This window comes from Staurois parvus, unplaced genomic scaffold (assembly GCF_062004578.1).
Source record: "Staurois parvus isolate SC_StPar_1 unplaced genomic scaffold, SC_StPar_1.0 ptg000673l, whole genome shotgun sequence".
In the NCBI taxonomy this organism is placed as follows: Eukaryota; Metazoa; Chordata; class Amphibia; order Anura; family Ranidae; genus Staurois; species Staurois parvus.
The window spans coordinates 248,416-272,043 of NW_028318469.1; the positions used below are offsets into that span (position 1 = coordinate 248,416).

General features: G+C 41.1%; 1 protein-coding gene across 1 annotated transcript; it reads left to right on the top strand.

Annotated features, from left to right (window-relative positions):
• Positions 1-270: 270 nt before the first annotated feature.
• On the top strand, positions 271-2,586 carry LOC149447681 (apelin receptor-like). The gene has a single exon (XM_089652197.1). The coding sequence runs from the start codon at positions 370-372 to the stop codon at positions 1,459-1,461; it is 1,092 nt and encodes a 363-aa protein (XP_089508323.1). The 5' UTR covers positions 271-369; the 3' UTR covers positions 1,462-2,586.
• Positions 2,587-23,628: the final 21,042 nt, after the last annotated feature.

Consider the following 23,628-nt stretch of genomic DNA (forward strand, 5'->3'; position numbering starts at 1 on the left):
GTAATTGTAAGTTCTCATACAAAGTAAAATATGAGTGTCCTAGCTGGTGGGAATAAGTAGTACATGGTGCAGTACATATTTTCTGGGGGAGACAGCAGGGGATGCAGAGGGGAGGGAAGATGAAGACAGTGAGCCTAGGGAATAGGTGGGGAGGAGCTGAAATAACATGGATAGACTCCTGATTGATGTCAGTGGGTGGCCTTTTGCCTTTAATTTGTCTTTCTGGGGGTGGGGAGTTCGGGGGATTCTTTAAAGAACTTGAGTGAAGGCTGTTTTCATATCTCAGGTCAGAGCACAGACACACTACAGAGCCTGGAATCTACTGCTTGCACAAGTTCACAATCCTCATCTGCCTCTCAGCTTTCAGCAATGGCCAGCTATGAGGATGAAATTCAAAATAATGAGACAGATTATTTTTACTATGATAACCCAAATGGAACTGAAGATTGTATGGAAAAGGACTGGGACCTGTCATCCTCTTTGCTACCTGTATTTTACATGATCGTCTTTGTCTTGGGACTGTCTGGAAATGGTGTAGTCATCTTCACAGTATGGAAAGCAAAGCCAAAGAGGAGATCTGCAGACACCTATATAGGTAATCTTGCCATTGCTGACCTGGCATTTGTTGTCACCTTACCCTTATGGGCTACCTACACTGCTCTTGGCTTTCACTGGCCCTTTGGTTCTGCCCTTTGCAAGATCAGTAGCTACCTGGTGTTGCTGAATATGTTTGCCAGCGTTTTCTGCCTAACCTGTCTGAGCTTTGACAGATATCTGGCCATTGTTCACTCGCTCTCCAGCGCCAACCTGCGCTCCCGGTCAACAACAATGCTATCCCTGGGAATTATATGGTTCTTTTCAGGGTTTCTGGCACTACCCAGTCTCATTCTCCGTGAAACCCGTCCTGATGGCAATAAGACTGTCTGTGACCTGGACTTCACTGGCATCTCTGAAAAGGAGAACGAGAATTACTGGATTGGAGGACTCAGCCTCCTCACCACCGTGCCAGGCTTTCTACTTCCGCTGCTCCTCATGACCACATTCTACTGCTTCATTGGCTGCAAGGTAACCGTCCACTTCCAGAACCTCAAGAAAGAAGAGCAAAAGAAAAGAAGGCTTCTAAAGATAATCATCACACTTGTTGTTGTGTTTGCTATTTGTTGGTTGCCATTTCATATTCTCAAAACCATCCACACCCTGGGGCTCATAGGTGCTCTGGATCTTTCCTGCTCACAGTTTAACCTGATCCTCAGCCTGCACCCTTATGCCACATGTCTGGCATACATCAACAGCTGCCTCAACCCATTCCTCTACGCGTTCTTCGATCTTCGGTTCCGCTCACAGTGTTTTTTTTTTTTTGGACTTAGTAAAACCTTCCATGGACAAATCAGCAACACCTCCTCCAGCCTGAGCGCTCAAACACAAAAATCGGAATTACACTCTTTGGCAACTAAAGTGTAATTAAGAGAGTAGAGAAGATGGACATGAAAATTAAAGACTGTTCTTATGAGACTTTGGAGGCTAATTAAACTTATCTCTGCGCTGGTAGAGCATCTGCTGATAAAGGAACAGTCTGCTGGACTTTACCCTGGAGCCTGGAACATCTTATTGATGCCTCTTTTGCTTGCACTGGAAATAAAAGACAGAACGCACTGTCTCTGGGACATCAAAGTCTTGTTCTGTCTCTCTCTGTGGTACAGGAGAGCTGGAAGGATGGGACAAGATAAGCCGTTGAGTTTAACATTCATTTTTCACATAACCTCTATAATGATAATAGCCAGAAAATACAGTATTATACTGATTAATTCTTAGTACTTTGTGCATTACTTTAGAGACTTTAATTCTGTGTATATTTGGCTTTTTTAAGCACTTGTATAATGTTATAGAGCTTATATCTAACACACTGTTAATGGAATATGTGGGATTTATAAACTGAAATGACAAATGCTATAAATTGTTTTATTCTACGTTGTTATTCAGTGTTGAATCCATTCTGTTGCAGACAAATGTTAAAACTGCCGGCATTGAAGGGGTTAAATACCAGCTGGGTTTGTTAACCTCTTAGTTGATAAAAGGCAAGCATCTCCTTGCAGGGCAATGTACTGCTGGTCTCTCTGTTAAGTGCCTTTGACTCTAGAGGTGTTGGCCAATCTCTGGCTCTCCAGCTGATGTAGAACTAGAAGGACCAGCTTGGTCAGCCCGTTCATGACTGGAATCTGTATTTCTCCAGCAGCTGTAGAGCTGTATGTTATCCAACACTAGAATATGTAGATATGTATATAAATAAATGAATGAGTATAACATATCCCCTCGGAGAGGGGCATTCGTTGACAAGGGTTGGTATACTTTTGTAATATGATGCAATAAAATTCTTGTACTTACTAAAAAATGCTGTTGTGTGTTTAATTCAAACCATAAAGAAGTCAAATGATATGAACTGTATCAGCAAGTGTAACTTTTACTCTTTCAAAAAATAATGATTTGAATAATTAATACATAAAGAGGAAATAAGATATTAAACCATACAGTATAAGTTAACTATCCCCTGTAATAACCATAATAAAACTGAATATGTTACAAACTAAATTAACATTTTGTATTATTATTATTTATATTATTAATAAATGAATTAAACATTTTGATAACAATATCTCTGAAAAGACTGTGAGGTGTGCCCACGTATAAAACGAGATGTGTTTATCTAGAACAGTTGATGTAGATGTTTCTTAATTGAAATAATGTACAATGCACAACTTATTACTATACATTTGCTAAGGGCTCCTTCAAACCACTTCAGTAGAGCTGCGTAGATCAAAGCAGGCTCAAAGCCAGGACACATAGAAAACAATTTTCTATGTACCCTGTACACACCACAACACTGCCTTGATCTGGTTTGCTTAAAAATGCACCACACTTCACCTCATGTCACATGCAGCCCAAGTCAGACTGGATGATGATATTAATGTCTATGTCTATTAGACTGAATCAGACAAACCTGGCCAACCAGGATTTGGGAAACTTTTTGATCAACTTGTTTTCACCAGCTGATAACTAGGATTCCCTTCCCAACCACCCCCAAGAAAACCGGATTCTAGAGGTGTTTAACTACTCTACAAAATGATCTTCCAAAGAGAGGATTGTGTCCTTTTGAACCCCGCTTTCTCCCCAGAGTCTGTGTGCATCAGACTACCCTATGATAAAGGGGCCTGCACGTCTGTTCACCTATGATCTATGATATCTTTTACAAAAAATCGAGTACAGTCCTTAATACATTTTTTATTTGCACTGACTTCCAGATTTTCAGGACAAGCTTTCGAGATGTACCCTCCTCTTCAAGGTCCAAGCAGTAGTCAGTGAATGTTAGTGAAAATAATAAAGTATCAGAGAATACTCAGTTGTTTTTCTTGCAATTGCACTGATTTGGCTACAATCACCTGAAGAAACTTATGTAGGAATCTCATGACACACCCTGAGGTTATAGGGTGAACGTCGTAAAGACTAGTATAGCATACTGTCTATTACTTGAACTTGCATGGTGGTTAAGTGGTTGGCATTCTTGACTTGCATCTCTTGGATATGGGGCTTGACACCTATAAAAGATGCTATCTGAATGACGTTTTTATGTTCTAGTTTCCTTGGACATGGGTTTGATGTCCACAAAAACACACTATCTAGATACCATTTTTATGTTCTCCTAGTTTCCTAGGATATGGGGTTTGATGTCCACAAAAGACAGTGGGGGTCATTTACTAAAACTGAAAAGTGCAAAATCTGGTGCAGCTCTGCATAGAACCCAATCAGCTTCCAGGTTTTATTGCCAAAGATTAATTGAACAAGCTGAAGGTAGAAGCTGATTGGCTACAATGCACAGTTGCGCCAGATTGAGTGCACCAGATTTAGTAAACCCCCCCCATTATCTGGATACTGTTTTTATGTTCTACTAGTTTTTTGAGACATGGGGTTTGATGTCCACAAAAGACACTATCAGGATAACATTTTTTAGGTTCTCCTAGTTTCCTGGGACATAGGGTTTGATGTCCACCAAAGACACTATCAGGATAAAATGTTTTCTGTTCTCCTTGTTTCCTGGGACATGGGGTTTGATGTCCACAAAAGACACTATCTGGATACCGTTTTTAATGTTCTAGATTCCCATGGGTGTTGATCAGAATCATTCTAGTAGGTAAACTGGCCCTACTATGTGTTTGTGTATGGGCTACTGTAATAAAGACATCCAATTTGATGGATTCACCTTCTCTATAAAGTGCCAATGAACATTTGACAGCAATATATAAGCTCGAAAGAGCAGGGCCCTCGATCCCCTCATGTTTTGCATTGTATTGGTATTGTTCTGTCACATGTTCTGTCCCCCTTTGTAATGTACAGCGCTGAGTGAACTATTGGCGCTTTATAAATACTGTATAATAATAATATATACAGTCTAATGCCCCTACCAAAGTCATACAGAAACACCTACGCACTAGGGTCATTTGGTGTCAAATTCAATTAACTGTATGTTTTGAGATGTGGAAAGAAAAAGATGGGAACCCACCCAAGTAGTGTGCAAAAACTCCACACAGATAGTTTTCCTTCTAGGAAATGAACGCAGAACATCAGAGATACAAGGCCAAAATGATAATAATTTTCACCAGTACTTTGCAACATCAACATAATGTACAAGACAATGCAATAACTGCATACACCATAAGATCACACAACCACATATTTCTCCAGCTGTTTAGCTAGATAATCTATGCAGCCTGCTAATCTGCCTATTTATTGGCACCATGACCCATTGCAGTGCTCACATCTGTTTACCCAGGACCAGAGCAATTTAAACATTTCAGCTAAGGGCCTACTGATATGGCTTTACATGATAAAATTTCATTGACAACTTACCAGTCTTTGGATGTGGTGGCTGCATTTGTTTTCTTTTTTTCAAACTTTTTCCTTTTATTTTCACCTGATGATTCTGCCAGTAACATGCTTCCTGTCTAGCGTGACAATGCAGTACATCACTGTACTGTATATATAGAGAAACAGCATTGTCACCAGAACTACAGATCACCTCTCCATCTCCATAACATGGGAAAGGTGTTTTGTAGCCCACAGAATAGCTGGGAACAAATGTTAACTGATAATAGTCAGCAGTCAAAGAGGCAAGAAAAGCTTACTAAAAAAAGAATCAGCTTGATAAATTTCTGGCAGGATCAAAAGGTATATTTTTTGCACTTATCAAACAGATACAATAAAAATGCTTTCAATTGTATATTTAACAGACAAAAAGGGAGCATATTAGAGAAGTTCATTGTTGGGATTTACATACACTTTAATAGTTTAAAGGCATATTAAGGGCTCGTTCAAATTAACGGCCTGCCTTAGCACAACCTGTGCTACAACATGCATACTGCTGTAACTTGTAGTGACATAGAGGTGAGAGCTAGGAACCACAGTATACATGGGGGGGTTACAGGCATCTGACACTCCTGGAAGTGTGGAATGCTAAAGGAGGCTGATACTTGCCTTAAATTATTCAATTTTCGAACAAAGATTTGTAAAAAAAAAAATTAATACGAACATTCATTTGAAAGCTCTCAGCGCAGTTGAAGACTTGATTAATGATGGGCAGAACAGTGGCTAAATGGTTCGCACTTCCACCTCGCAGTACTAGGGTCATTGGTTCAAATCCCAACCACGGCACCACCTGCCTGGAGTTTGCATGTTCTGCCTGCATGGGTTTCCTCCAGGTACTCCGGTTTCCTCCTATACTCCAAAGACAAGTTGGTAGGTTACTTGGATCCTGTCTAAATTGGCCCTAGTATGTGTATGTATGGATGTGAGTTAGGGACCTTAGATTGTACACCCCTTGAGGGTTAGGGACTGATGTGAATGTACAATATATATGTAAAGCGCTGTATAAATTGATGGCGTTATATAAGTACCTGAAATAAATAAAATAAATGTGTTGTTCAAAAGTACTTCAAAATTACATTTGCTTTTAACAGTTGATTTTGAGATGAATGGACCTTCCTGAAGGAAAATCACATTCACTGTTAGAAATTAATTTGAGAAAAATTTTCCATCCTGCTGCTTCGAATCTTCTCATCACTGCAGTCAAAAAGGAACATTGATTTGACCTGAGTAACAATTCGAAAATTGACCAAACGCTCCTGAAATGCAGACATTTGAATGAAATTCTGCAAGCGTATGGCCAGCCTTAGGCTGGCCATACACTATACAATTTTCTCTTTAGATTTACCTTCAACTGTGTAGTGTAAGGGCCTGCCTAATTGGATACAACTGAAAGTGTTGGTTGGGTTTGACATCCTATTGCCGTATATACTCGAGTATAAGCCGACCCGAATATAAGCCGAGGTACCTAATTTTACCACAAAAAACTGGGAAAAACTATTGACTCGAGTATAAGCCGAGGGTGGGAAATGAGGCACCTACTAGTCAATGTAAAAAATAAAATAAAATAGTGCCCCATCATTGGTATCAGTGGGAGGAATAGTGCCCCATCATTGGTGTCAGTGGGAGGAATAGTGCCCCATCATTGGTGTCAGTGGGAGGAATAGTGCCCCATCATTGGTATCACTGGGAGGAATAGTGCCCCATCATTGGTGTCAGTGGGAGGAATAGTGCCCCATCATTGGTATCAGTGGGAGGAATGGTGTCCCATCATTGGTGTCAGTGGGAGGAATAATACCCCATCATTGGTGTCAGTGGGAGAAATAGTGCCCCATCATTGGTATTACTGGTAGGAATAGTGCCCCATCATTGGTATCAGTCGGAAGAATAGTGCCCAATCGTTGATATCACTGGGAGGAATAGTGCCCCATCATTGGTGTCAGTGGGAGGAATAGTGCCCCATCATTGGTGTCAGTGGGAGGAATAGTGCCCCATCATTGGTATCAGTGGGAGGAATAGTGCCCCATCATTGGTGTCAGTGGGAGGAATAGTGCCCCATCATTGGTATCAGTGGGAGGAATAGTGCCCCATCATTGGTGTCAGTGGGAGGAATAGTGCCCCATCGTTGGCGTCAGTGGGAGGAATAGTGCCCCATCATTGGTATCACTGGGAGGAATAGTGCCCCATCGTTGGTGTCAGTGGGAGGAATAGTGCCCCATCATTGGTGTCAGTGGGAGGAATAGTGCCCCATCATTGGTATCAGTGGGAGGAATGGTGTCCTATCATTGGAGTCAGTGGGAGGAATAGTGCCCCATCATTGGTGTCAGTGGGAGGAATAGTGCCCCATCATTGGTGTCAGTGGGAGGAATAGTGCCCCATCATTGGTATCAGTGGGAGGAATAGTGCCCCATCATTAGTATCAGTGGGAGGAATAGTGTCCCATCATTGGTGTCAGTGGGAGGAATAGTGCCCCATCATTGGTATCAGTGGGAGGAATAGTGCCCCATCATTAGTATCAGTGGGAGGAATAGTGTCCCATCATTGGTGTCAGTGGGAGGAATAGTGCCCCATCATTGGTGTCAGCGGGAGGAATAGCACCCCATCATTAGTATCAGTGGGAGGAATACTGCCCCATCATTGGTGTCAGTGGGAGGAATAGTACCCCATCATTGGTATCACTGGGAGGAATAGTGCCCCATCGTTGGTGTCAGTGGGAGGAATAGTGCCCCATCATTGGTATCACTGGGAGGAATAGTGCCCCATCGTTGGTGTCAGTGGGAGGAATAGTGCCCCATCATTGGTATCAGTGGGAGGAATAGTGCCCCATCATTGGTGTCAGTGGGAGGAATAGTGCCCCATCATTGGTGTCAGTGGGAGGAATAGTGCCCCATCATTGGTATCACTGGGAGGAATAGCGCCCCATCATTGGTGTCAGTGGGAGGAATAATGCCCCATCATTAGTATCAGTGGGAGGAATAGTGCCCCATCATTGGTGTCAGTGGGAGGAATAGTGCCCCATCATTGGTGTCAGTGGGAGGAATAATGCCCCATCATTAGTATCAGTGACACCAATGATGCGGCACTATTCCTCCCACTGACACCAATGACACTTGCTGATCCCTGTTGCAGTATGGTGCTGCTGCAGCCAGCATATGTGGTTGCAGCAGCACCTCTGCACTGCACACTTACCGGTTTTTCCCTCACTTGATTTTTGCGGGTCCGCTCGGCTCCGCCTCCTCGCCAGTGATTGGCCGCCTGTGTACCTTTCCTGAGCTACAGTTCTGGCGGCCAAGGAGGCGGAGCCGAGCGGCAGGAGTGAGGGAGTGGCCGGAGTGACGGAAGGAGCAGCGCTTCCTGGATGGATCATCGTGGGAGCCAGGTAAGAGACTGCAGCCCTCTGCCCACCCCTGTACGCGCCCCCCTTGACGGAGCCTAGCGCCCCCCCCCCCCCCCATTGACTCGAGTATAAGCCGAGGGGGCCGTTTTTCAGCACAAAAAATGTGCTGAAAAACTCGGCTTATACTCGAGTATATACGGTATATGGTTTTTGGTACATCTAAAGCAAAATTCTCAAGAAAATTGTATAACGTATGGCCAGCATTAGGCTGGCCATACACTATTCAATTTTCTTGAGAATTTTCCTTTAGATTTACCAAAAACCATATAATATGAGGTCACACCTAAACAACACTTTCAATTGTATCCAATTAGGTATGCTCTTGCACTACATAGTGGAAGGTAAATCTAAAGGAAATTGCGCAGAAATTGGACAGAAAATTGTAAGAAAATTGTATAGTGTATGTAGTGCCAGCCTTAGGGAGGTTGCTGGAATGGAGAGAAGGTAGGAGACACAGGCTGCAGGCAAGGTGAGAATAATACCACTTCTCTTGCAGGGCACCTTCATGTAGGACTTTCATTTACCCAGGCAGGGTCGATCTAAGGCTGGCCATACATTATACAATTTTCTTGAGAATTTTGCTTTAGATTTACCAAAAACCATATAATATGAGGTCAAACCCAAACAACACTTTCAACTGTATCCAATTAGGCAAGCCCTTGTGCTACATAGTTGAAGGTAAATCTAAAGGAAATTGGGCAGAAGATGGACAGAAAATTGTATAGTGTAAGGCCAGCCAAAGGTTATCTAAAGATTAATAAGGGTTCAAATAACTACACTCTATATTAAAAAAATAAAAACTCATATTTATTCAGTTTACTTTGGAGTACAGTCTTTACAAGCACAAGGGGTCCAGTGAACTACTGGCAGTAATACTGTATGTATACAAGGGAGTATTAAGCTGTCCATATATATAACACCCTCCCACGTGACATCCTTCTAACTAATCATTGAAAGAGCTGGGTGGAAAATTGTCAGCCCAACAGTGGCTGCATTCAGTCAGATGCAGTCAGTGTTTGTGTGTTCTAACAGATGCAGTCATGGACTGTCAGAATACAACAGACAGAAGTGCAAACTCCTCTATTCACACTATTTAGTGAGGATAGGGGGAATGAATAGATTTCTCTTGTTAAGCCCATGGGGCTAAACAAAAAAAAATCTTATAATGTATGGCCAGTGTTACTGAAGCTCTGGGGTTCCTTACAAATGTTTGGGTGCAAAAATAGAATGAAAATCATTTTTTTTAACAAACCACAACTTTCCATTGCCATCTTTTTACTTGCTATCATACTACTAACTATAGAGACTGTCTCCCTTTTTGTCTTCTGATGTGGGAGCAATAGATAGAAGGTCTGCCAGTCATAACTTTTATCTAACAGCCTCATCTTGCTGGTCACTTTGTAGGGCTCTGGATAGTCTCAGACATAGAAAGCCTTGACATTTGGGGAGGGATGGTCCTCCATTATCACATGGAAGTCTGTTTTTTCTAACTTGCCTCCTGTGATAAGCCATCTGTTACCTCTCTATTTCCCACCCCATGTGCAAAACAAGCAGTACACTACCATAGAGTTCTTTTCATCATAGTTAGATTCATTTATTACGCAGGTTGTAGGGGCTTGTATATCAAGGCAGTGCATAGATCAGTGCCTAAAGTGACTCTGACAACAAAATTAGAAAACCATAGCCCTGAGAAGAAACCAGACCATACCAGACCATTGGTCTATTTGCTGAAACGTAAACGCTACATTGTTCCTATTCGGACTCAAGGGTTGCAATAACACATGGTAAAAGACGTGTTTTAGTGGCTATTATTGAAATGATCTGCAACATGCATAGCAAGAATTGTTGCAATTCATTCTGAATGGCACCTAAACACACCCACACTGCAGTGCACCATAAGACACATGCCAGGCGTTGTGGTGTACTGCATTGAAAACATGGGTCATGCATGCTTTCCGTCCATTGTCATGAGTTGACAGCCTAATAAAAATGAATTATGTTGATGTACACACAGTATTGGACCACACAGGTCTGAATCCAGACATAACACATTTGCCCTCATGTGTTCTCCATTGAAATGTAGAAATACAATCAGAACATGCGTGCCTTGATGTCCCTTATGATACAGATTGATATGTGTTGACAGTTTTAAGCAATTCCATTGCTTTCAATGGAATATACATCTTGGCCAAAACACACAGGTGTGAATATAGAGGAATGGTCAGTGTGGACCTCTGACTGTTCCTAACAGCTGACCAATTTGTAATGTGTCTGGTTAGCTTTAGGAACAAGTATTGCCAAGTACAGGCGTACCTTGGTTTAGGAACACCTTGGTTAAAGTAATTTTCAGTTTACGAATGATAATCCATTGAAAATAATGCCTTGGTTTACTAATTTCTTTTGCAATGCGAAGCAAGTTTCCCCAGGATGCATTGCTCCTGGGAGGTTTATAGCGCTGGCCCCGTGCCTTTAAAGTGCACTTTATAAAGAGTTTTGAATAGATAAGATTTTTTTTTTACTTTTTTCTGACCTCCGAAACGGATTAATTGGTTTTCAATGCATTTCCAAATTTTTTTCGCAATACAAAGTAAGTTTCCCCAGGATCAATTGCGCCTGGGAGGTTTATAGCGCCGGCCCCGTGCGTTTAAAGTGCACTTTATAAAGAGTTTTGAACAGATAAGACTTTTTAACTTTTTTTCTGACCTCCGTAATGGATTAATTGTTTTTCAATGCATTTACAAATTTTTTCACAATATGAAGCAAGTTTCCCCAGGATGAATTGCACCTGGGAGGTTTATAGCACCGGCCCTGTGCATGCTGGAGTCTGTGGGTAGCACGTGGTGTAGAGTGTGAAGGTGTTGGAGCAGTGTTTGCATCGAGTTTTGGAGCCATTCTGGAAATTGTTAATCATGTCCCTGTACAGTATTTATGCCTTTAAAGTGCACTGTAGAGTTTTGAACAGATACAATTTTTCGTAAATTCATAAATTTTGTAAATTCATTTACGAATGAAAATCCATTGAAAATAATGCCTTGGTTTACTAATTTTTTTTGCAATACGAAGCAAGTTTCCCCAGGATGCATTGCGCCTGGGAGGTTTATAGCGCCGGCCCCGTGCCTTTAAAATGCACTTTATAAAGAGTTTTGAACAGATAAGATTTTTTTTTTACTTTTTTCTGACCTCCGGAACAGATTAATTGGTTTTCAATGCATTCCTATGGGAAACTGCTTTTCGGTTTATGAATTTTTCGCAATACGAAATGTCCTGGAGAACGCATTAAATTCGTAAACTGAGGTACGCCTGTATATAGAATACATTCTCTGTACACTGAATATCTTCCTCCCCCATCTCTCTATCTCCTTACCTATCACTCATTCTGATAAACCCCAGATGGTTCTTGTAATTTCAAATGAAAGATTTGGTGTAAAGGAAAAACAAAAACATTAACCACCTGAAATCTTTTACCGCCTTGTACAGTATGAGGTCAAGTCATGACATTTGGACAGCCAGAGGTACAGAAAGCTGTCAGCAGATTGTTAATAAATGCTTCAGTTAGTTCAAAATGGATTGTTCTCCCTGGGGAATGTTCAATTCTTTTTTATTGTATTCAGTAACCAAACAAGAACACAGTAGGCAGTTGTGCTGGAAGTGCTTTTAGAGGTGGAGGAGGTGGAGGTTACCTAATAATTAGGTTCCACTAAGTTGCAGGCTTAGAATATGTAGACATTAGAGTACTACATGACAGTCTAAATACATTCCGGTCTAAACAAGCTTTCTACAGTTTTTATTAGCAGAACTGTTCAGATCTCTAAATACACCATATTATCAAGTTTGTCTAAGGGCCCCATTTATACAGGAAGAGGGACATTGTAATAAATACTCCACATTGCTCCTGCATTTTATATTTAAATCAGATACTAGTGGTTCTTTATGTAAGTTGACTTAAGGGGCAGATAATGAATTATGCACTTAAAATGAGGTATAGGCCACATTTTTAGATAGCAGCAGTAGGATCGTCAGTTCACATCGCAACCACGGCACCATGTTCTCCCTGTGCCTGCGTGGGTTTCCTCCACTGGATGCCGCTAGTGGACTCTAGAGCAATGGGAGACCTGTTCTCTGGAGTGATGAATCACGCTTCTCTGTCTGGCAATCTGATGGAAGTGTCTGGGTTTGTCAGTTACCAGGAGAACAGTACTTGCCTGATTGCATTGTGCCAAATGTAAAGTTTGGTGGAGGGGAGATTATGTGTTGAGATGTGTTGTTTTTCAGGGGTTGGGCTTGGCCACTTAGTTCCAGTGAAGGGAACTCTTAAGGTGTCAGCATACTAAGACATTTTGGACAATTTCATGCTCCCAACTTTGTGGGAACAGTTTGGGGATGGCCCCTTCCTGTACCAACATGACTGCACACCAGCGCACAAATCAAGGTCCATAAAGACATGGATGAGCAAGTTTGGGGTGGAGGAACTTGACTGACCTGCACAGAGTCCTGACCTCAACCAGATGGAACACCTTTGGGATGAATTAGAGCAGAGACTGTGAGCCAGGCCTTCTTGTCCGACATCAGTGCCTGACCTCACAAATGCACTTCTAAAGAATGGTCAAACATTCCCATAGACACACTCCTAAACCTTGAGGACAGCCTTCCCAGAAGAGTTGAAGCTGGTATAGCTACAAAGGGCGGGCCAACTCAAAACTGAACCCTACACACTGGGATGCCATTAAAGTTCATGTGTGTGTAGAGGCAGGCGTCCCAATACGTTTGGCAATATAGTGTATATGTGCAAAGCGCTGCGTGAATTTATTTTTATTTATTTTTTTATTTATTTCAGATACTTATATAGCGCCGTCAATTTACGCAGCGTTTTACATATATATATATATATATTGTACATTCACATCAGTCCCTAACCCTCAAGGGGTGTACAATCTAAGGTCCCTAACTCACATTCACACATACACATACTATGGACAATTTAGACAGGATCCAATTAACCTACCAGCATGTCTTTGGCATATGGGAGGAAACCTGAGTAAATGGAGGAAACCCACGCAGGCACAGGGAGAACATGCAAACTCCAGGCAGGTGGTGCCGTGGTTGGGATTCGAACCAACGACCCTAGTACTTGACGCCGCTATATAAGTTCCTGTAATATATTACATAAAATAAATTTATGATGGGAGCTGGACAAGCAAATACCTTCTGTTTAATATGGATCTACTGTTCTTCACAGTTATTGAACACTTAGTTTAAGTATAGGGTTTGTGGTTCCTTTTAGCCCGTCACCATAACCTGTCTGGTTGTATTGTCTTATTGGTCCATTATCTCTACTCTATGGCAGATACAATTTCCATACATTCTGCTGAGGATGGTCAACAAGCCTGAAACCACTGTATGCAGTTTGGGATAAATGGCTCAATAATATTAGTTTGTCTCTGTACTATAAATCAGAAGGTCTGGATTTACCTAGGGGCATAAATTAAAGATTTGCATGTATTTTGCTCAAAATACCCCACAATATACAGTATAATATTGCCCAATTGTTTTATTTGTGATGAAAGTCAGACATCATGGGGTTTATTTACTAAAGTTGGAGAGTCCAAAATCAGACTCCCTTCTGCATAGAAACCAATCAGCTTCTAACCTCAGCTTGTTCAATGAAGCTTTGGCAATGTAACCTGGAAGCTGATTGGCTTCTTTGCAGAAGGGAGTCTGATTTTGGACTCTCCAGCTTTAGTAAATAAACCCCCATTTGTCATTCAAAGTCATTTGTCAGGTTTCCTTCTCTTCCCAGTACTTTTCTTTTCTCCAATTCAGTAGAGTGAATGAATCCTAAAGCAAGCAAAGCATAAAGTACATAAAGGCAGCAGTGTAGCCTCAGGTAGGCAATACCGCTGCTTTATAAATGGGTCCCTAATTGTGTAAAGCTGGATTAGCTACTTTTTAACAGATTACCTGATCTCCTATGGTAGACACACAGAATTATTTTTTGGGGTGCTTGATCAATTTTTTTTGTCTTTGGGACATGGGCGGGGGAGGGGCAGTGCTATATCTGTACATGCCCCCACCTCTGACAGTTACCAAATGTGGAGGACCATGAGTGGCTTTAAAGCTTTAATCAAACTTCTGCCTAGCAGCACTAGGGTCATCAGTTTGAATCCCAACCATGGCACTTCCTGCTTGGAGTTTTCTTGTTCTCCCTGTGCCTGCGTAGGTTTCCTCCGGCTACTCCGGCTTTCTCCCACACTCCAAAGACATGGCAGTAGGTTATCTGGCTCATGTCCAAATTGGCCCTAGTATGTGTATGTATGAATGTAAGTTAGGGACCTTAGATTGCACACCCCTTGAGGGTTAGGAGATGATTTGAATGTACAATATATATAAGTAAAGTGCTGCGGAAAATTTACAGCGCTATATAAGTACTTGTAATAAATAATAATTACCAGGAACACTTAAAACTTTTTTTCTCTTTTAATATATTTTTATTTGCATATTAATAAAATACAATACAAACACCTCCCAGAATAAACTGAGGAAACTAGGAAAACAACTAAAAAAATTGTGATATTCCGTCAATGAGGACATATAGGCACATTCCACTGTGACCAACATAAGAAAGGGCACAGCAATAACATTCTGACAGTACAGAAAAGCCCTTCATGGAATGATATGTCAACAATGAACTCAACAACATCCATAATTAAAGAAAATATAGAATGAGAGAAAGAAAATAGAAAAGTAGGAATAAGACAAGAGAGAGATGCAAAAGAGAGGGAGAAAAAAAAAAGGGGGAGAAAGTGAAAGTAGAGGCGCCCCCCTTACCACCCAGGCAAATGGACGGTCCCAAATCACCAAGAACTTGACAGGTATCTAAGCCATGGGTCCCATACTCTTTCAAAAAGAGCCATCCTATTAAAACTTTTTTTTAGGTTCCATTCACATGTAGGAGCCGCGTTGTATGCACTTTTACACAAATGTTATATGCTTTTAGATGTGCTTTACATGGAATAAACACTACCAGGGGCGGACTGACCATTTGGAAACTCGGGCACTGCCCGAGGGCCCGGGATCAGTAGGGGGCCCCATGAGATGCCCCTGGTACCTTTTTCATAGGCTTTTTTGAGTTTTGTCAAGGACACAGGGGCCCCATGATCCCCTATTGCCCCATGAGTTGTCAGTCCACCCCTGAACACTACGTAACACTCCCATCATTTTGATGGAAACAGCATCAAAGATGCAGCGAGCGAGACTTTTTCTACCACAGTGCAATCCAACAGGCCCACAATGCACAGATGTTAACAGGGCCTTTAAAGTTGCTGAGGGGTTCAGACACTAAGCACAAGTTCAATACAAATACAGGAGTACAAGTAGCTAGAGCAAAGTGCCCACCCTGTGAGCTGGAATGATCTTAAGAAAAAAAGTCAGATCGGTCACAGGCTTTAGCAGAGCTTTTCATTTTTACTATTTTGCCTTTAGCAAATTCACATAAAAGGTGTGTAATGGACAAGGAAGCATTCAACTCTAAAAACAGCTGGACCTATGCAATGCTAAAGTAGAAAAGTTCTTTAAATAGCTATGAATACAAAGGCACTGCATGTAGTAGCAAACCAGTCTGCTGTATGATAATGCTGGTGTTCTTTCTGAAATTCAGCCTTTTCCCTGACAGGTGGGCCTGATTGGTGGAGCAGTACAAATGAATAGCCACTCCAATAATCACAAAGGTTACAGTATAAATGTAGTCTCAGAGCTGATCGGTGCTTATTGAGCCTAAACTGATAATAAACCCTTGTTTTTTTTAAGTAGCTGATGTAATCACTTACTGAGTATGCAGCTTCTATATATTTAAATTCTTGCATATGGTCCTGTTAGGCTGGGGCCATGACCACTGCCTCAGGTTTACTGTTTCAGGGTGGCTCCTTCCTTTTTCAGCATCCTATGGAGCCACCCATAAATGGAGAAAGTAGAGATGTGTCTCCCTGCACTGTGTGCATCAATAGAAACATACAGCACTGAAGCCTAGGATGGCAAGGCATTCCCTTTCTCCTCCCTGTCCCTTCTCCAAACTGACAGAATGATTTGAGACTGCACTGTCCACTGTTAACTCTGTCCTGTAAAGACTGGAAGTTCAATGCAGCAGCACTGAGAGAGCAGGAGCCAGATACATTGAAAGTTGTCAGCTGCAAATACTGGAGTAAGAATTTTAACAAATAGTTTACCAAGGAATGCTTATTGTTATTGTGCTCAGTGCCAATAGTGTATTTATGTTTTTTGCTGCCCTAGGCAACAAAAATCTGCTATGCAGAAAAATACAAAGCAGTGTGCTGGAGCTGACGGGGGAGAAATCTGTATTGTTTACATACAGACCTCTCCTCTGCCAGTGATATTTGGCAATCGCCGGGTGCTGGCGGGGATCGAGAGCTGAAGCTGCCAATGGCGGCACGGTTAGGGCGCGCGCCCCCTACCTGGAAATGCAAAATCACATATATATATATATATATATATATATATATACACGTGATTTTGCGCAGCCCTGCCACCCTGTAGCAGTATTTGTGCTATAGGGCGATGGCCAAAGAGTTAAAGGATAGGTTCACCTTTGGGACAAGTTACATGTTACACCCATATTTAACCTGCTTTCACAGGGAAAGGGGGGGATATTAAATCAGCACAGCTGTGCGGGGCTTTTCCTACACAGCCACATCATTCATCCACTGTGATTTGTGAGTGCAAAAAATGCCACTGCGGCAGACAGACCTGTACTTTCAATGGACCGAGAGTGTGCTGATCATAGTCTATTCATTCTTCATCCAGCTTTCAAATGGAAAGCCTGTACAGAGGTACAGGCAGAAAGCTGGAGGGAGAGTTCGTAGGAGCCTGACATTGCACTCACCATCCACTGATCATGGGTGCAATGCTTCCCATGCTCTTGCAGGGAAAAAGAATAAATGCACATTTTTTTCTGCTAAAAATATGTACATTTATTATTTTTCCGTGAAAGTTGAAACTATCCTTTAAGCAACTTGGTTTGGGCAGCAATTTTTTCTTTTCTCTTTACTCTTCTTTCTTCATGGTGCATGTTACTGAAAATCTAATACTCTCAGCATCTAAAATGATGCTGTACCTAGTCATTTCCCTCTGCTTGTATGTCTTGTTTGGCAAGCTGGTCCCTGTACTGCTATCTGTATAACAGGCTCTTCTCTGTTCCTTTGGTAACTGCAGTGCCTCACTCAGCAAACTGTCTGTTGAGTGTCTACATACATGACTGGCCAAACTGGAAGAGATACAGCTGTTCTAAACTAGTGCAAATGCTCTAAATTACCTATTGGGTCTCAAAGGCCTGCTGATGACCTGAGGCCTGAAAGATACAAGTCAACAGCAGTCTAATATAGGGTTACCACCTCATCCCTTTAAAACTGAGCACATTAATTACACAGGTCCTGTAGTTGATTAAGGTGGTAATTAAACTCATTTTGTGCTTCATCTGCATTAAGTTAGCCTCAGAACCTGTGTAGTTAATATGTGCTTGGGTTTAAAGGGATGAGATGGCCATCCTAGTCTAATAGCAATATGTCCATCAACATAAATAGGATGATTATTGGACATTGGTTTTGCTTAGGGACAGCCATACACTGTAGTACTAAATCAGTTGGTTAGTTGTATATGAAATACTCCATGCTGGTTTGACAAAACATAAATGGACTGCCACACCATGTGCCTGTTATCCCTTTTGGTTTGACAATTCTAACTGCAGTTTAAAGAGGAATTCCAGGTATGGATATTTTATACATAGTTACATTGTTCCAGCTTAAATACTGGCCGATGTCCTTGGAAGCTTAAAATCACTGAAATGGCCACAGCTGCTCTGATTATCTCCATTTACTTCTGGGTTCAGTGCCGAGCGGCTACTCTGATGAACACAGGAGGCTGGTCAATCGGCACAGGCGCCTCTCCTCCTCTCCATTTTTATCCAATCAGACAATGTTTTGCATTCATTCAGAAAACATGCCTTACATAGCTAGTCAGGTTGAAAAAGGATATCCATCTAGTTCAACCAATAGAAAAAATAAACAGAAAACTTCCCTATACTGAACCCTTTGCCCCCAGTTGATCCATAGGAAGTATGGTCCAATTTGCTCTAGTGGGGAAAATAAAAATTCTTTTTTGATCACCAGTGCAATTGAATATTATCTGCATCAAAATATGTGGTGTTATTGCTTATAAATGTTATTATTCAGTTATATATTGTGTATTGAAGAATGCATCTGGCTCCTATTTTTAAAACAATCTTATGAGCTGGCCAGAATCAGTTCTTGAGGGAGTGTATTCCACATTTTTAAAACTCATACTGTGAAGAAGCTTTTCTGTATGTGAAGGTTAAATTTCTTTTCCTCCAGATGTAATGACTGCCCCCTTGTCCTGCTCAAAGTTCACTGAATGGACCACTTATGTATGTATACATGGTGATCCCCCATTATTCACCTCTTCTCAAAGGAGAATTCAGTTCAGTTAATCCTTCTAAAGGTCCTCCTTGCCACTTATCACTTTGGTTGCTCTTCCTTGCACTTTCTCCAGTTTCCCAGCATCCTTTTTGTGAACTGGTGCCTAAAACTAAATTGTATTTTCCAAATGAGGTCTTACCAATGCGATAAATAGCACAGGTGTGAACAGGAACTAAGTGTACGAATAATGTTTGGGAGGGAAGTATTTCATTATGAAGCTAAGATCAAGATCACAGGGACATGACCTTAAATTAGAGGGAGGAGATTTCAAAACTAAAGCCCTGTACACATGATAAGAATATCGGACCAATGATAGTCTGTTTTTTTTTGCATGCTAGTCTCATGTCAAAAATGAAGAGGTTGCTCGAGTTATCAAAATTCTTGTGCGACAGAATAAAAGTTGGAAGTGACGTAATGTATTGTATTGTTTTTGTATTGTATTTCAGACAAAAACCGTACTGCTTAAACGAAAATCAAACAATCTGGAATCGTATAAGAAACATTTTCGTGCTTGTCTCTTTGAATAATTTCGGATGAAAGCTGTGTACTAACAATCAGATTATTGTACGATCGCTTCAAAAGCTGTATTTTTCGTATGATTTTCTGATCATGTGTGCTAGGCTTAACTAACCCAAGAAAGTGTTTTTACCAATAAAGTTGTTGATGCTTGAATCAGACTTTCAGCAGAGGTAGGAAGGCAGTCAACAGTAGGTGAATTTAAAAATGATTGGGACAACACAGATCTATACTCAGACAATAAGGTAAAACTACAACAAGAGAAACAGACTAAAAAATGGGGAAAGCCTGATGGACCCAGGACCGGTGCCAGCATATGGCTGCTTAGGCAGCCACTTTGGGGTGGGGCGCTAAAATATGAATCCCTGGCCACTTTTTGAGGATTTGGATTTTTAATCCTTTGGTGCTGATTGTACACAACATATATGTAGCCTCACTGAAGTGGGTCTTCTTGTATGAGTCCACATATATGTTTAAATGTGTTTGTGCTGGAAGTGCGCTGCACAGGAACTCAGCGAGAGCCCCAGGTCTCGTACAATCAGTATCCTGATCAACTGATCACCATGATAGCCTCTGACTGGATATCACAGTGATCAGTCACTGTGCAGTCACTGTGCAGCCCGCCCATATGACTTCTTTCTCCTCTGAATGGAGAGAAAGATACATTGTATACATATCAATAAACCCCCAAAAATTATAAAAAAAATAAAATATAAAATAAAAAAGTAGCTAGATCAAGGTTTGATCTAGGTCCATGCCAGAGTCAGTGTTAAGTCAAGGTAAAGTTCAAAGGTCAAGGTAAGAGTCAAAAGGTCCAGGTAAGAGTCAAAGGTCTGGGATCAATATATTTTGGGTACAATTTATTTAATTATTAGTGTCTGTTAGTGTCAGTGTGTTTTTGGTAGGATAAAAAAGCAGAATGTGCATTATTGTTTCTGGACCGTCATATGGGTACAAACAACACATAACATACACATATGTGGTACCGCTGCATTTGTCAGGAGCAGGGGTGGATTGACCATTCGAGCACTCGGGCACTGCCCGGGGGCCCCATGAAATGCCCCTGGTACCTTTTATAGGCTTGTTTTGAGTGTGGGCAAGGACACAGGGGCCCCATGATCCCCTATTGCCCGGGGGCCCCATGAGTTGTCAGTTTGCCCCTGGTCAGGAGCAGGAAAATTTATTTTCGATTGTTGTTTTGTGGTAAGTTATGGTAATAGCAAGAAATATACGGCTAAATTTTTAAAAAAATTATTTTGGGCCAGTTTTCCTTTGATTAAAAAACAAAAACCAGAAGATAATATTAACATTTACCACCAAAAGAAAGTCCAATGTATCCTGAAAAACAAACAAAGTATAATCCACCTGGATACACAAAGTAATTGCAATGATATGTACAGTTTTACTAACGTGTCAAAGTTGCAAAATTGTGTTCAGGCATTAAGAATTGTTTTACCCTTAGGTGTGAAGGGGTTAAAATTCCTGTCCTCTATTCCCTAACACTCCGCCCTTTCTCTTATTACTTAGTGGCAGTTCAGTACAGCTCAAATCTTCAATGCTGTGTGACGTCCTTCATGCTGTGCCCCATCACATTACCGGCGCAATGTGAAGGTGGTACCAGCGCGGCTGTAGACAATAAGGGGACGTGGGGAGCGAATAAACCTGTTCCATTATTACACATGCTGTTCAGAGGTAGTTTAATTAAAAATGTAAATGCAGCATTACATCCTTTACAGTATGTGTGTGTGTTGGGGGGGAGTCAGCAAAATGCATCTTCATCTGTGTAGACACAAATCCTTGCATGTGCCCTAGATGGACCTCTTGGTCTTTTTCGGACGTCACTCTTCTCTGCTTCTTTACTTCTGTGTTTAAAGTACCTGTAGATATGGGAAAGAGAGTCATTCTAGCAGTCCAAAAATCTGAAAACCTGTACCCTTTGCTGCTGTTCCTCCATACAAATGTATGTGGCACTTGTCAGTAGTCTGATGATACTAAAGCCTGATGAAGGTTGGCTTGGGCCTAGAGGTCTAACCACGCTCTAAAATGCATGGGCAGTTTTTCTACCCTTTTGATTGTTGCACATAAACATTGTAGTACAAATAGAGGAACATTTCTGGGAATGTGTGAAGGGAAATGTATGTTTTTTAGGTCTGTCATTTTGTTTCCCCCCCACTCCATTCTATATTTTGTACTAACATGTTGATTAATTGTTTTGTATTATACCCAGAATGAGTTAATGAAAATATGCTGTGTCAGTTATGTGTTACAGAACTGTACTCACAATATTCTTCTATTTCTTATCTTAGCTTAGCCTTGGCAGAGACGGAGATAGTATCCAATTATTTCTTATGTGCATGCGCACTGCAATTTATTATTATTTTTTTTATTATTATTATTATTATACAGGATTTATATAGCGCCAACAGTTTGCTCAGCGCTTTACCAAATAAAGGGAGACAAAATAAATAAATACAGCAACAATACAGTTCAATACTATAATAGGTTTTATTGCTAGGGAGCGAAAACAGGACATGGATGTACTTAAATGTGCTAAACCAATGACCCTGTATTCACTATATCCAGTCTCCCACAGCACACAGAACATGGAAATGCAATTATTTTAGTAAATATAAACTGCCAAATACCTTTTCTCATCAGTAGTTAGAGCAGTCTTGTGACTTCTATCAATGTCCAGAAGAGGACTGGTTAAAGCTTGTAGTTTTCATTCTCCCCTGATTGTCCTATGAGGCTGCAGGACCCCTGGCGCTCTGTCTGGACAGTGATGATCGGCCCTGTTCTGATCACATACACTCTCTCAAGAAAAAAAAATCTCTCCAGGAATACACACCAAACAGCTCTGTTCTATCAGCAGATAGATTGGGGACAGTAGAAGAAGGGGAGGATCAGAGAAGACAGGATCAAACATCCTTTTTACACAATGCAGAGGAATAACCCCTGAGGTTCCACAGTGAGTATAACAAGCATGCTTTACTGCATATACAGACTGATTTTACTGTTGTGGGTTTAGTAACACTTTAACAGAAGGAAAGCAATGGTTATTAAAAGAATAAAGAGATAGGACATGAGTTATATGTGTGTAACACATGGTCCAGCAAACAATGTGCAAGAGACAGCATACTGCAGACATTTGTTTTACTATAGACAAAGCCCAGCTACAGTCTTTGTGTCTGAAGATCACAGACATCAGTCCATACATACCACATGAGTGTGTCTCCAGGTCTTATCACTTCACTGTTCATATCCTTCCGCTCAGCTTATCTTTTGCACCTCTGTTCTTTTACACTTTTGGTTATGTTCAGGATGACAACTTATTTTACAAGCATCAACAAACAATAGAGAATGACTGCACTGTACTGCTTTTCCAGCCAGTAAAATGAAAAACAAAAAAAAAATTCACAATGAGCTGCTGATTGCGCCATCATATCGTATCAGTCTAATAATGTCAGGTATACAACCTTCATTGGGACAATCTCCTCCAGTGTGACAGGACCATAGGCATGAAAATCTTTTGTAATGTATTCAAATAACTGCAATTTCTTCCAGATGACCTACAAGTGCTCAACAAGCAATAAACACACATAAGTTACATAATCATGAAAATGCCTGTAGTACATATTAATGGGCGGTTGCATGCTTGCTGAGCTGTGTTCAAACATATAACCAAGAACATCAAAAACGAATGCGTGAGTGTGACTAAGCTCCGAAACAAATGAATTACAGGCATACTAATCAGAATTACACATCTAAGCAAATTGATGTATCTCCAAGTCAATGGGAGATAAAACTGGCTGCAGATTGTTATCTGATCAGATTACAAACTTAGTGTAAGTGTAAGCAGAAGAACCTAAAATGGCACGAAAAATAACATAGCAGTTTCACACAGTGTTGGACTTAATAAATATTAAGTGAACACAGTTTCACTTTTCTAGCTGGTCCATTGCTGTAGAATAGCCATGCATTTTGTCCTTTTTTGCAAGGGATGCATAAACCAGGGCCGGGTCTACCCTGTCTTATCTTGGGGTGCAGTAAAAAATGTCAGGGGGGCATAATGTCAACACACTATCATTTTATCCTCTCTTCTTTTCCACGTGGCTGCAATGAAAATAACATGTATTAGGCTGGCGGTTCTTAACCTTTTTTTTAGTCGTGGCACCCTTTAAAAGTATGCAAACTCCCAAGACACCCCAGTCTTGAACTGTAATTATTGGGCTGAAAGACACTGACATCTGCACTTGATGATGATGTCACCCACTCCTTGGTGCCAGTGGTGTATTTAGGTTT